This window comes from Diuraphis noxia, unplaced genomic scaffold (assembly GCF_037042655.1).
Source record: "Diuraphis noxia isolate RWA-SAM2 unplaced genomic scaffold, SU_Dnox_SAM2 contig0004, whole genome shotgun sequence".
NCBI lineage: Eukaryota > Metazoa > Arthropoda > Insecta > Hemiptera > Aphididae > Diuraphis > Diuraphis noxia.
The window spans coordinates 62,782,992-62,798,415 of NW_028301714.1; the positions used below are offsets into that span (position 1 = coordinate 62,782,992).

Here is a 15,424-nt window from a genome sequence, read left to right on the forward strand (position 1 = left end):
TACTTACTATGAAAAATTAGCATCAAGAATTGTTTTTCAAAAATATATTAAAACTTTGTATGAGATTATTCACTTTTTTTACTTATTCAGTTACCTAGTTAATGTTTGTTCATGGTCCCTAAAATGAAAGAAGGTAAAACTGCTTTGAAACTCTCGTTATCGCTTTTTTTTAGGTCAGTAAACTTTGTGAGCAAGTTAACGGGAATCTTTTTGAACGTTAAGTAAATAATAATTCAATTTTGTGTTTTTACGTTCTTAGAGAAAACTACTGTGGTACAACATGTTTAGGTAAGTATGTAAATAAGATAAATCAATACTACATAAATGGTAAAATATTTACATAAAACATTTATAAACATTTATAATATTTTATTCACTTATTCAATACATTTATTAATTGTATGACAAATTGTATGTATTATATAATCTGATTTCGAATTTTTTCTCTAATAAATAAATACAAATTAAGTCTAACTATCTTTTGATGTTTATGGACTCGATATGATATAATTTTAATAAGCCAGTATACATTTGAAAAATATTTTAACCAACATTTTTTTCAATCATAAATAAAATTGTATTTTAGAATTATATGATTTGATTCTCTCGTAGATAATATAGTAATTAAATGTGATACAACTCATATATTTCATTTTCCTCGTTTAAGTCATCAATCAAACAGTTTGAACACACAATTCTAGTGACCATCGTTAACAAAAGCTATTGTTATATTTTATTTTATGATTTCAAAACTATCATATCCCTGACGTACAATGTTTTATTTCGTTGTTCTTAAAAACACAGTGAAATAATAATTCCGTGGCGTGTGCTTATACTAAACGATTTGGCCGTTTTAGTGGACAATAAAGTATGTGTTTGAAAATATTATATTTAGCTATGTAGACATTTAATCATTTAATGTACGAGGTTTTAGTTTTGTTTGGTTGTCCAGTCATGAATCAAGCTTTCTTATACACTAGAATGTCATCAATAAGCCTAAGGTTTAAGCAAAAACTCAGCCTCGTTCTTTCTTTGCCCGACATCCCTCATTTATTTCTTTATTCCCCCGCGAACGCAATTTCTAGTCATCTAATTCAGAACTATCGTGCCTCAAATTTACCGAAAACACACCCGTGTTTTATGAGCTGTGAATCAACATTTTCAAACTCCATTCAACAGTTTCGTATAACAATCCCCCCCAAAGATGGAGAGACGCCAATGATGACGTATATGGACATCAGATAAATGAGGGTCATTGTTACCCGAAATCATATTATTGTTTCTTATACTTAACCACTATAATAACAGTATTACTTGCTTTACCCTACACATCGTTGAATAACTACAACAGATCAAAGTATTTTGATAAATTTTATGAGATTTAAAATGAAAAAAAAATAATATTTGAATAAAGGCATACTATTCATAATATGCCTATTCAATTTTGATTTCAACATACGATAATTAATTAGTAATTAAAATATTTATTGGGCATCATAATATTCAATTTTTTTTTGTGTATAACGCACCTTCAAAACATCAAATTATACTTGCTGATTTATTTCATAAATATTATTGTTCTATGAATGAGTTCTATAATCGTATGGCCAAAATTATTCGAATGCTTCTACGATTTTGAGACCACAAAACTTATTTTGAAATGTGGCCAATATAGAAAAAATTTTACATGTTTCATAAACAAAAAAACAATCTGTAACAAAACAAAAAGTTTTTTACACAAATTTGCTAGCTTTGAAGTTTAAATTCATTGAGTGACATTTTTACTGTATATCCGTTGGAAAAAAAACCATGTCATACAATTTTGTAAACGTAAACTAAATAAATCAATATTTATAATTTTGTATCATAATCTGATTGGTTCGTCTTATATTATTAATTGACATTGATTTTGAAACTACAAAATATGTTTTTGAAAACACGAAATTATTCTAAAATAATAGTTTATTAATATTGTTATACTTTAGGTATTAACTATTAAGTGTCTATGATGACTTATTTTTGGAATGGATTTAATGAATGTAATGAACAGTTATAAATCCCTACACTAAACCATAGTATCACTGAAGTAATAATAGATGAAACATAAACGTGTATTCAAATGTTCAGAAATGTTATTTAACAACATCGATGTTGTATCCATCTCATCGTGTGAACAGCACAATGAGATTCGGTTACTAACAAAACACAATTTATCAACCATATTGTGTAACATCTAACAATACTCAGGAGGATGAAGAGTAGTTAACGGTTGCTGTCATTTTTATTAGTTGTATAGGCCATGAAAATCCACCTGGTATTCTGTTGAAATAATTTTTATGACCTTTGTTTAAGCTCGTTATTTTTTATGATCTTTGTAAATAATCCATATTTAACTTATTGGATTCATATTTCACTATTTCAAATTCAATAAATCGTAAAAATTCTGAATTTTGTATTTTCTTATAATGGACAACATCCATAGGTACCTAATTGAGATGAGAAACTTTTATTATTATTTTTACAGCATACATACGTGGTTTTTACATTTTTTAGTGCAACAACAAATAACAAGTAATTGCATCAATCTGAAGTTTTTAGATTAATTTAATTGATATTGATGAATTAAAATAGTGTTTTTTGAAAAACATCAATATAAAATGTACACATACATCATATATGAATTATATTAACAATGAATAAATCTATTATATATATTTTTTTTTAATGGTTTCCATCTGATAATATTTACATTTTACATTTCAATTGTTCATCCAGATTTACATATTATTCAAATAAAATAAATATAATGTTTCGTTGATGAATACACTTTTTGCTTATTATTAGTTTAGTTTTTTTTTATGATAATAATTGGAATAAGTAATTTTAAAGAACTATACTATCATTTAAAACCCAAAAGCAACCTAAATGCTGAAAATATTTTGCATCTCTACTTACTATTATAATAGTACTATAATAATTAGTTATGGTATTTTTTTCAATTTATTATCTCCAGTACAAAAAAAAATTAAAAAAATTAATAATAATCATAAATAAATTTAAGTTGTTTTTCATAACTATGAGAAATATATGTATTTATTAATATTTTTATATTATAATAAAAATATTATTTATTAATATGTATAAAAGTTAAACATATATTTTAAGACAAATCCAACATACATGTTGCAAATAAATGAAATAGCTATAAACTAAGTACCGCAAGCTTACAGAATAATAAAAAATAATAACTGTCACTGAGAAGTTCACATAAAATATTTAATGATCATAATAGTTATTTTGACACAATATTCTATTTTATTATATTTAAAAATGCACATGCATATTCAAAACAACTTATACAAATAAGTTATAAAGTATTTATACAACAATTCTATTCACACTGTTTTGTGGTGTGACAATAAATTTTCCTGATACCTATATTATAACTCATTTAGTATCACTAAATGATAAAACATTATAGAAGATCATACTTACGGTTCCTTTTTGTTAGCAAATAGTTTAACCTACCTACCTACCGTTTTACTTGTTTGAAAATAGATTTCAAATTGCATTATAAAATAGTTCATTAAAATCATAAAATGATTTTTCATCCCTATACAATGATTTATCATTAAATTAAAATATTTAATACAAAACCATTGCAATGACCTACTCAGTGGCGAGAAATATTTAAAATAAAGTCAGAAAAGTGACTTACAAGTTTTTTTTTCATGTTCTACACTATTGTTACAAACAAATTACTAGGATTTGCCTTTATACATTTCTCTAGAGCACACGTTTCCAAGGTGACCGTAATGGTGTGCAAGTTCCGTTGGAACTCGGAAGGATATGTTGCAAAACTGCTAAAATATAATTATTTTGAGAAATTACTAATGTAAACATAGCCAACGTGTTAATTTATTACTAAACTGTTGAAAAAAAATCTAAAGTGGAATCTAAATAATCCAATTGTTTGGGAGGAAATGGCATGAGCTCTTCAAGTTTCCGAGTGACAATTTACTCGTTTCATATATATTTTGCTTAAATTTCAACACTTATTCTTTTTTTTTTGTTATTATTAATTAATTTAAGTTATATTATTTGAATATTCATAAAACAAACTAGTAGGTTCCTTTTATTCAGTGTTCGGAACGTTCACAAAAAATAACTTGTTTACATTTACGTCCTTTGATACAATGAATGTGTTCATTGTGTCATTCATTTATTAGGTATTAATTTTTTTTATTTTTTTACAATAGGAATCACAATGATAAAATATTATCATATAATATAATCATTCAATACATTTTAAACATATCTTTATTAAATGGTAAATAAATTGAATATCTTAAAAATTGTTCAAATTCATTAAAATATAAACATTGTTCATGTCGATGTTCAATTTGAAGAAAAAAACGAGACGCCCGCGTATCGTTTGCTATATTATAATATGAACATGTTAACGTTTATTTATGACTGAAATTCTTTCTAATTACTGATTATATTTTATATAATAGATTGCATATTATATTATAATATAAACTGGTAAATCAATAAAATAATAATATTTATGTATTTATATTTTTAATATTTACTAATTTTAAAAATATTTATAGTCAAATTCCCCTAAAACCCAACCACGTTGTCTTAAAATACGTTGGTGCCGTGACCTTTTAGTTTAAAATAAGGTCTTGAAAAATCTAGCACACGTCTCTTCTCACTGGATAGTTTTATTTCTCCAAGTCACCAACTATATCCAATATAATATAATATTCACCTATTTGTTTATTAGAATTTTTTTTTATTGTATAGATTGTAAATTTTACTTATTTATTTAATAACAAATATATATATATATATATATATATTTATAGTTTATACACACTTAGTTATAACTTTAAACTAAATTAATAAAAATATAAAATGTTTCCCACAGGGTGTCATCAATGAGAGAACTCCTCTTCCTGTCAGACAATATATAAACATTTTAATTTAATCTACCGTTATAGTTTTAATGTTGTAACTTATTGAATTAGGTAGTTTAAAAACAAAAAAATCTTTGTAAGTATACGTTGATATAGGTAATCAAACATTTTGAAAGCAAAATAAGCTTAAACTAACTACATACTTGAAATATAATATTCATATTATACATAGCAATTTATTATATTAATAGTATGTGTATTGATAAGTTATTATATTCACGCAGGTTTCTTATATTATAAGGATAAATGGATGTATAAAATCCTACGTATAAGGGAATGAAAATGACTTATTTTTCAACAAAAATAAACTTCAACATCAGAGATATTTGACATTATGAAGAGCAAAACGATTGAAGCGTGGAAATATAACCAAATGGAATAATTGACATAATATATCAAACATATTCAAAAATTCAAATATTAACGTTTAAAAATGAAATATGGTATCTATAAACGACGAAACAGAAGTACTAAGTGAAAATCATTTGGACACAGAGTGCTTTTCTGAAGAAAACATACAAAGTTTTGCGGAGGTTGACGATGCTCTTTTGACCAACGAAGAACCCAATGAAGAATAAATTGTCAAGTCTATTTGAATGCAAATAATGATGAAAGTGAACAAGCTGACGAAGAGAGCGAAGAAATCGTATTCAAAGTACCATCTATTTCGGAAATGTATTTTTATATTGATCAGGTGCGTACTTTTGTTTCGGTAAATAGTGACATAAATACGCCAGAAGTATCAATGACATTAAATAATATTTCTAATTTTGTTAAAAAATCTTATTCAAATTATAAACAAACTACTATTAAAGATTATTTTTCAAACAAATCGTAAACATATTATACTATACGTCTATACAGGTATATTCTGTACATTTATTAAAATTTATATAAATACCTTGAATGTTAAAATACATATTTTGTAATCTTAAATAACAGTAAAAAATGTGTTTAATAAATCAATTTTTCAAAAAAATTATAATTTTTTTATGATCCGGATATAACGAAGTTTGGTTATAACGATCAGATTCCCTAGGTCCCTAGAAGATCTTTATAAGCGAATTTGACTGTATACTCGTCTGTATAATGAAATAAGAAACAAAGTTATTACTATTTCAGTACCTCATCACATTCATTCCTATACCTCATCAGTCAAGTCTCCTACACCAGGTTAGTTGTAGATGTGGTGAGAACTCTATGATCAAACTCAGTGATTAATTTTTGTATATATTATGATCAATTTATAATCTTTAATAATATTCTAAACAAATCTTTTCACAACAAAAAGCGCTGAATAAAGATAGTATATTCAAACAATAAATACACGTTTACACATAATTAACTACGTAAATCAAATTATTGTTTAAAGCTACTATGAAAATAGTTTTTCAATTTAAAATATTTTTATTTGTATACATTTTTCAGAAAATATAAGCTAATAATTCAATGTTTAACTATCAATAAATATAAAAACAAATATGAATTAAAATTTACGAGTAGAGTTAACAATTGTATGTATTGTGTGTATACCGGTATTGTGTGTACCTTACATATTCTTAGATTGTTTAAATAATTAATGATACATCTAAAGTATTTATTTATTTTAACAGCTCTTTTTCAATTTAGCTATGTGATATTATTAGATTATTTTATTGAAAATATTTTGTTATAAAATATAAATAAACCTCAGTGCAAAGTTAAAAAAATAAATGTGAAATTATGAATCGATTTAAATATTATTCTTAAATTATTTATCATATTTTTTGCCTTATTAGGTTTAATATTATAGTAGTCTATAGTATGGAAATATGAATTGTTTATACACTTTAATATATCACAATACCAAAAACTTAATAATTATTGTTATTTATTTAAAACTTTTGCAAATGAAAATAATATATTATACATACGAGTATAATTCATATAACGCGTGTTGCATTATTTATTTGTTTATCATGTTTTATTAGACGTATAATATTACGTTTTATAAATTACTTATTTAACTGATCAGAATCTTCAAATTTGAATACTGATTATTTACCTAGTTTATTAGTTAATATCACGTACTGTATGAGTCGTTTGATTTTAATATTTAGACACGCATAAGAAAGAAAAGCATTTCATATAATTAATATAATATTACTGTAGTGTACTTTTAGTATACTTTATAAAGCATAATCATAATAAATAATTTTAAGTATGAATACTTAATGTAGTCTCTTAACTAGAGTGAAAATAAAAATAATATTATAGTGTTTCATGGCTTTTGTTTTATTTTTTAAAAACATTTTTATCTATTTTTCTTATCGTTATAACTTGTGAACTTTCCATACCTATACGTATCAATACTTCCTTTAAATCTAGACATTTAAGTTCAAAATTAAGTTATATTGCTCACCTACAATATGGCTGAAATTGTTCAACAATTATTATGTACCTTAATGTTGAGATTCAAACAATAGGTATCACCGTATCGGTTTATTTGTAAATATAAAATGCGTGGCTGGATGTTCTTAACATGTTTCTTAACATTTATGATAGTTATTAATTCATAATTTAGGTTTGTATGATCTATATATTGTTACGGAACATTATCAGACGACAGAAACGGTCTTTTGCAGGACCACCAACCAACCACAGACTACCATTAAATTAACCGCTATAACAACATCGTTATACACACAACGACGTTTATATTCGAACAGACGAACAAGTTCACTGAGTGAAAACAGCACCGTTGAGATCAGGTGACCATAACAATGAGGTTATGTCGACTTGTCATTCCATGTAGCCTGAATCCAATAAAAGCTACGGAAATCTGATTAACGTGTATAAATACCGGTACAACAACCGAGGACAATGATTCAAATTCCAAACTTCAACTCTTCAACAACTGAACAATCAATTACGAAGAACTGGAATCATTTGGAAACTCAAGTTAACGACGATCATCAGCCACGACGTGCAACGCACAAGCCGTTATCCGCCGACTGCCGATCACTCAGTGAACCCGTTGCCGGACACCAAAACTACGACCCACTCAGCGACTCATGCCGCACGGACAAAACACGATTGTTGTCTACCGGAGACTGCGGAGAAACACCGAACGACCGGCCCTGTCAACAATACTATCGCCAAACATCAACAGTGAGTGTACGGATTGCCTATCAGCCGAGCACCCAGCGTTACGCTTATTCTCTCACCGTTCAGGGTTAATCGATTGTCGAATACGCCGGAACACACGATACGAGCCGAGCTATCCCGGAGGACAACGTGGACACCATCCACCAGGCGGGAACGACGACCGACTAGGACAACAGTCCGAAGCCCGAACCCATCAGATAGATTCCGCGTGGCAACCATCGTCGCGACCGACTCAGTCGAGCAACACATAAAACGGCTCTTAATTAAGTTGATCTTTTCTGAACCTGATTCGCCACCGGAGTAACGCTTATAAAAGCGTGTACCGGTAACGGGCGGTTCCCGACCATATAGTCAAAACTTAACATACCCGACATTGTAAATAGAGTCGGGCCTGTGCCCGACTAGCCACAAGCACCACTGACTATGCCACCTCACTTATCAAGTCTGGGTGGTGTAGATCGACGCTTTACGTGCCCCAACATTGTATAAATTATTATTCAATATAGCAATATATTAATGTGATTACCAACACTCGCAATTTGTTACTTTTTTTCACGACGCGGAACGTTGGAATTCAACGCTCCGTATCAATATACGTCATATATAAATGATTGTAGTTGTGGTTTTGTAAGACGTGCTTTAGTATCAAATGTGTTCTGAAGGCCAACATCAGCAGTTGTCACTATTTTTCAGATATATGAACATTGACCACTTGGGTTCTTAGTGACAAATTCTTGACACGCATCGCACCTTAAACGGATTTATTGAGTAATACATACCTACAATAATTATTAATGTAGACAAAAATTAAATTTATTCAATATTTTCAGATATTATTTAAATAATCACTTATTTTAAAATTATTATAGTTAGAATAAATGAATTCTGTTGTATATATTTATTAATTCGTTTTGTCTGATTATGTTTTACTTATTTTTAAACAATCCATGTAGTTACCTATAAGATACCTACGTATATCAATAATATTTTTATTAAAAATAATATGAAAAAAAAACATCAATAATTTATTAACGGGATAAAAAAAAAAACAAATTTGTTAATTTGGACATAATTGGATTACTTTTACTGATATAAGTATTATACGAGTAACAACTATATTACATAAGTACACAACGAAATGTAAAAAAAAATTAATTTTTAGTTACAAATAAAAATTCAAGGCGTAGGGAAAGTGGCGCTCCCATCGCCCAGTGTACCTCAATCATTACACTGCAGTATCCGTACCCTGACCTTAAATGGTTGGGATAGTCTGGTCCTCCAGATTGAGGGTTGAGCACAGTGCTAATAACCCCGCCTCCTAAAAATGTTTTGTTCAGGATCTTAAGAACAAGCCTTGGTCTAGATTTAATATGAAAAAGATATGGAAACGGAAACCCAGAACTCACTTTTGGAACTTGGAACGTACGAACACTTTAAAAACCTGATGCTGGTCAAGGTTGCAGGTCAAAGTATGGTCAAGGAAGTAGAAAAATATGATTTAGGAGTAGTGGTTCTGCAGGAAATAAGATGGAAGGAAGCAGGAAATATGGACATGGGAAAGATGACAATCCTTTTTGGTGGGTGTGATGAAAGAGGACAATTCGGAGTTGGTTTTGCGGTACGTAAGAATATAGTACCAACGATAGAAGTTTTTAGAGTAATTAACCCAAGACTAGCTTTATTGAAAATAGAGTCTAAATGGTTCGATATCGTATTCATTAACGTACACACACCCACGGAGGACAAATCACAACAAGAAAAAGAAGATTTTTATACTGAGATAGAACTACTACTAGAAGGGATTAGTAATAGCAAAATAAAAATTGTACTAGGAGACATGAACGCCAAAATGGGAAAGAGAAATCATTTAGACCAACTATTGGTATCCACAGTTTACATGACATGACTAATGACAATGGCACAAAACTTGTAGATTTGGCCATAGGGAAAGGTCTTAGAGTCAAGAGTACAATGTTCCCACATAAGAACATACATAAGGGGACGTGGATATCACCTGATGGTAGGCACTTAAACCAAATAGACCATATATTGACAAATGAGAGATTTTCCAACAACATAACGGATGTAAGAACATACATGGGAGCTGACTGCGGCTCTGACCACTTTCTAGTAGCTAGCAATCTTAGGGTAAAGCTAAAAACGATGAGTAGAAATATGAGATCGGAAATTGTCAGGTATGATGTAGATAAACTCAAGAATAATGGGAAAATTAGAGAGTTCCAAGAGCACATACAGAAAATGGTGAGAGAAGTTATACAGAACTCCATATAATTTTCGTAGATTTTCAAAAGGCGTATGACAGTATAGATAGAACTAACATTACCGCATTTCCATTTCCCAAGGAAAATAGTACGTTTAGTTGAAGCTAGTATAAAACAGACTAAAGTCAAAGTCAAAGTAGGAAATGCGACATCAAGGATGGTGAAGGTAAGAACCTGATTTAGACAAGGAGATGCCTTGTCGAAAATCCTTTTTAATTTAGTATTAGAGAAGGTGATCCGAGAAATGAATATTGGTAGAGATGAAGGAGTAAGAATGGATAGAACCTGCTTTAGTTTGCTCGCCTATGCAGACGATATAGTCTTGCTAGGGGAAGAGGAACAAAAAGTGGTGAATCTATGCGACAGGTTAATAGAATCCGCAAAAAGAGTAGAGCTACATCTCAACATGGAGAAAACGCAATACATGAAAGTTAGTAGGGAACCAGATAACTTTCCTTAAACCGAAACCGTAACAGTGGGTCAGTACGAGTTCAAAAAAGTGGAAGATTTGAAATACCTAGGCACGATTGTAACGCAGAAGAATGAATGTCAAATTGAAATTCAACAAAGAATAAAAATGGGAAATAAATGCTTCTTTGCACTAGGCAAACTACTAAGCTTGAAAGTCCTGTTAAAAGAGGTTAACACTCAGCTATACCTAGCAATTATACGACCAATAGTCATGTATGGTTCACAATGTTGGACGTTACGAAGGACTGAGGAGGAAAGATTATCGATCTTTGAGAGGAAGGTACTTTGCAAAATATATGGACCTATCTTCAAGGATGGAGAAAAAGGCATAATCAAGAACTTACAGAGCTTTTCAATAGACCAAGTATTATAAACAAGATCAAACGAAGTAAGTTGGAATGGGCAGGGCACGTATGTAGAAAGCAAGATTCAATGGTTCAAAGAGTACTCCAAGAAAACCCAAGGGGAAAAAGACTACTGGGTAGACAAAGACTACGATGGGAAGATGGAATTAAAAAAGATTTCCTAAGTGTTAGAGGAGTGGACTACGAAGACATGGATTGGAAGGAGGGAGCGGAACATAGAGAAGAATGGGGGAGGATATGTTCTATGGCAAGATGGTCTAAAGGTCCAAAAAAAAAAAAAAGTTATAAATAAAATTTATGCAATACGGTGTCTTATTGTATTTTAGGTATTTATCTACGATCTAGGACAAATGGACAAATGTAGCCGTTTGGACGCGGCCATTTGGACGTGGCTGTTTGGACGTGGGGACAATTGGACGTCAAAAAAAAAATATATATATATAAACCATATTTACATTATTAAATAAATTAAATTAATAAGCTATCTGTAGTAGGACATTTTCCCCTCATTTTAAATTTTTTTTTTCATAAATATGATAAATTATAAATAATTATAAATATAATAAAAATTGTGTAATTGTGTAAAATCTAATATTATCTAAGTACCTTAGATGCTTGTGATAATCCAGAAATACACTCATTTATCACTGTAGATGTTGGTTCCATGGTTTCTCTAGCACGTTTTTTAATATTGCATACTGCTATATTTGCTTCCACTTTAGCAGCGTCAGAGTCGTAAGGGTGATTGTTTATGTGCTTAAGAATAATTAAGTCTGTTATACCAGTATGAACACGAGCCTTCGATATGATACGATACCATTAGTTATATTACAAACAAATATAATATTAATGGTTTTATAATTTATAAATAGGTAAACACCTATAAAATATAAACAAGAACAATTAGTTTTTAATTTTTAGTTTTTTTTTTTTTTTTTAATTGTATAAATTTTAAATTTTAAATTTAATTTATAATTAATTTTTTTTTTGACGTCCAATTGTCTCCACGTCCAAATGGCCACGTCCAAACGGCTACGTCCATTTGTCCCTATTCGATTTATCTAACACATTGCGTAGGTACTATCTAATATTGCATGTATGATATAACGTTGTCTAAATCTATAAGATTTACTTTGTTGTGATAAAAGAATCTTTAAGATTTGAATTACCAAACCTATCGATAATTACATAATATAAATTATTTTTTGTATAAAGAAGAATATAATCAATTATTGACAACATTATTATAATATTGTAATATGTTGAATGAATTATCAAGATAAGAAGAATATCACCAAATTTATCTGTATGTGTATGTATACCAACATAATGTTAAAAATAAACAGAATAATATTATATTATAATATAGGTATGTATGGCATACATGAATGGTTTTCTATTCAATTGACACTGTTAAGTCTTAAAATCCTCTCACGGTGAGTTGAGTGAGAATGTTGCACAACGAAGGTATTCAAACGGGTGTGTGGTATTATATGCAATTGGTATTCCGTTTTGTTTCTAGACAGCATTTACATAGGTTTAATTAAGAAATACCATGTTGCAAAATTATGCTTATAAATTTACACACCTGTAATTCATATACCACAAGATACCAATTTATAGTTATGTTGTCTCTGAAATATATCACGGAGAAAAGCCGCTACATATTAATACATGCACATTAAAATGTCTGTATACACATTATACAGATTGGATGTTGCACTCATCAAAAGTTTTACTTATTTGATAAACATGAATAGGTGAAAAATAACAAAACAATGTTATACTGTAAACAATTTTGAGACAATGGTAACTGTGACGTAAATAATCATCCAGTAAGTATATTATGTTTTTTTATTATACTCAGCTTATATTTTAAAATATTATCACTACAAAAATCCTATTCCAAATAAATTGATTAATCAACTGAAAAATGAAAACAAATGAAACTTGAGTGATGTGAAGTCTATTTGGCTGTTACTTTAAAGAAAGAAACAATTTTATTAATCTGTTCAGAAACAAATAATTAAGCACAAACAAAATCATTTATATCATTTTAGTATTTAGATGTAGGTACCTATATACAGTATCGTGTATGGATTAATTATTATACTCCTAATATAATGATATATCTTAACAATTTATTACTAATGAGTAATGATCATCTTATAACATCAATCTCGATTTCATCAAACGCATTAAGTGCAATCAAAAAAATAAAAATAAAAAAGTGTAATAAGAATGGTAAGATTAATATTTTGTTTAGTCCAATAATATGAATAATATGTTTATTAGTGTTTTATTTAATTATTTGTGATTTTATTATTTACATTATATTTTATATTCCATTAACAAAAAAAAAAAAAAGAAAAAAATTTTAACATTTAATATCACTGCACTAATTGCAGCCTTGCTTCCGGAATGAATAATTCTTCATGAATAAGTTTTCCATATCTGAAGATTAAAGCACTAAGTATGAGGTTTTTATCAACAATAAGACTTGTTTGGTTTATCAATCGATAATGGTTGTTATATTTAAAATAAATGGTTAAGTTTACTTATAATAGTTTTACTAATTTACTGTCTTAGAAGATGATATTAATAAGTATATATTTGATTTCGTCCATACCTATTATTTTTGATTTACTGTTTTTATAAAGAACTCAAAATAAACCATTGAGTGTAAATTACTTTGCAAATAAAATATCCTATTACAAAATTCTTGTTACATGGTTTTAAACATTTCTATTAGTTTTGTGTAACCCATATTATCTAAATTTTAGGGTTCACTATACTTTACTTATTAAATTAAATATATATGTTGAATATCAGTATTAGGTATTTAAGTTTTTAATCTATAATATTATAAAGCTGAAAAGTAAAAAAAATTGAACACATTAATCTCTGGAACAACTGGTTCGAATTAAAAATTTTTTTTGTTGAATTTTAATTTTATCAGGGAAAGCTATAGGCTGTATTATAACATTTTTAGAAAGTCCACAGGTTAAGTCAGTACCTAAGAATTGATAAGAAATTTATGAATTTGCTATTTAAAAATTAATAAAAATGAAATGCGGAAATTCTATGACACAAAGGCACTTCAGTAGGATCAATGTACTGATGTGTCTCTAGTTTGAATTAGTTTCGATGGTCCAAACATTTTTCTCTGTTTTCAAAAAAAAAAAAAAACTTATTAAAAACCATGCCCCAGCAAACTCAGCAAAGTATATATAAAAATAAAAATAGCATAGTTTTAAAATAAAATTACTGGGCAAAGAAATAATATTAATATTTGTTTTATTGTTTTTATTTAAGTTTTTGTCCACACTCAATTTGATTTAAACAGTACATTATATGATTTTGTAGTCATTTTATATTGGGTATTGTTTCGTAGTTTTATCAACATTTGTATTATGCCTAGAAAAATAACTCAGCTTTTTTGGCAGTCTGCTACACCTAAACGGCTGCAACTTTTACGCAGAAATGAAACAGTGGGTGAAAATATACTTAGGTTGGCTACCCAACGAGTAATCATTGAACAAAACCAAGCTAAGGAATTGAACGTTGAACGTTCCCACCGATTAGCTTAACAAAATACACGATCAATAATGAATAGAACACGCAGGCGATACGATTTCTTAAACTTTAATTATGACTGTAATATTGACTATTCTATACTAAATGATATTGATATTAGTAGAATGGATAAAATATGCATTAAATGTCAAGCTAAGAAATGGAAGGCTGAAGCTCGTGGACTATGCTGTAGTGGTAGAAAAGTAGTTATACCTAAAATTCCCGAACCAACATCAGTTAGGCCATTCACCATAAATTTCGAAAACGAATAGCCGGGTATTATACGACGAATTAAACAAAAACTTTGAATTATTTATAGTTGGTATTTTTAACGGCAGCGAATTACATGGGGACCAGATAGATATTTATCTACACAAATATATTAAATAATATTTGTATGTTTTTTTTGTCGATCTTAAACTCCAGCAGCTAAGGCCATTACTGTTTACGCTTTTTTATTCAAAGTTTATACACATATGACATTAGGTTAGATTTTTATTATAATATTTTTATATTTTTATATATGCTATATAATATGTATATTGAATAATATTATTGCGATTTGTTTAATTTGATATATTGATTAAAAAAACTCAAA

At 28.5% G+C, this 15,424-nt stretch overlaps 3 protein-coding genes across 4 annotated transcripts in view; 2 read left to right on the forward strand and 1 right to left on the reverse strand.

The window, feature by feature from the left end:
• Positions 1-15,424, reverse strand: part of LOC107165238 (FMRFamide receptor) — a 153,012-nt gene that overhangs the window by 67,907 nt on the left and 69,681 nt on the right. The gene's annotated exons all lie outside the window — the stretch shown is intronic.
• LOC107165236 (protein CFDP2-like) lies at positions 9,514-10,038 on the forward strand. Its single transcript, XM_015513391.1, has one exon. The coding sequence runs from the start codon at positions 9,514-9,516 to the stop codon at positions 10,036-10,038; it is 525 nt and encodes a 174-aa protein (XP_015368877.1).
• On the forward strand, positions 10,659-11,258 carry LOC149056322 (uncharacterized). Its single transcript, XM_089227055.1, has 2 exons — positions 10,659-10,844; positions 10,953-11,258. The coding sequence occupies exons 1-2, from the start codon at positions 10,659-10,661 to the stop codon at positions 11,256-11,258; spliced, it is 492 nt and encodes a 163-aa protein (XP_089083181.1).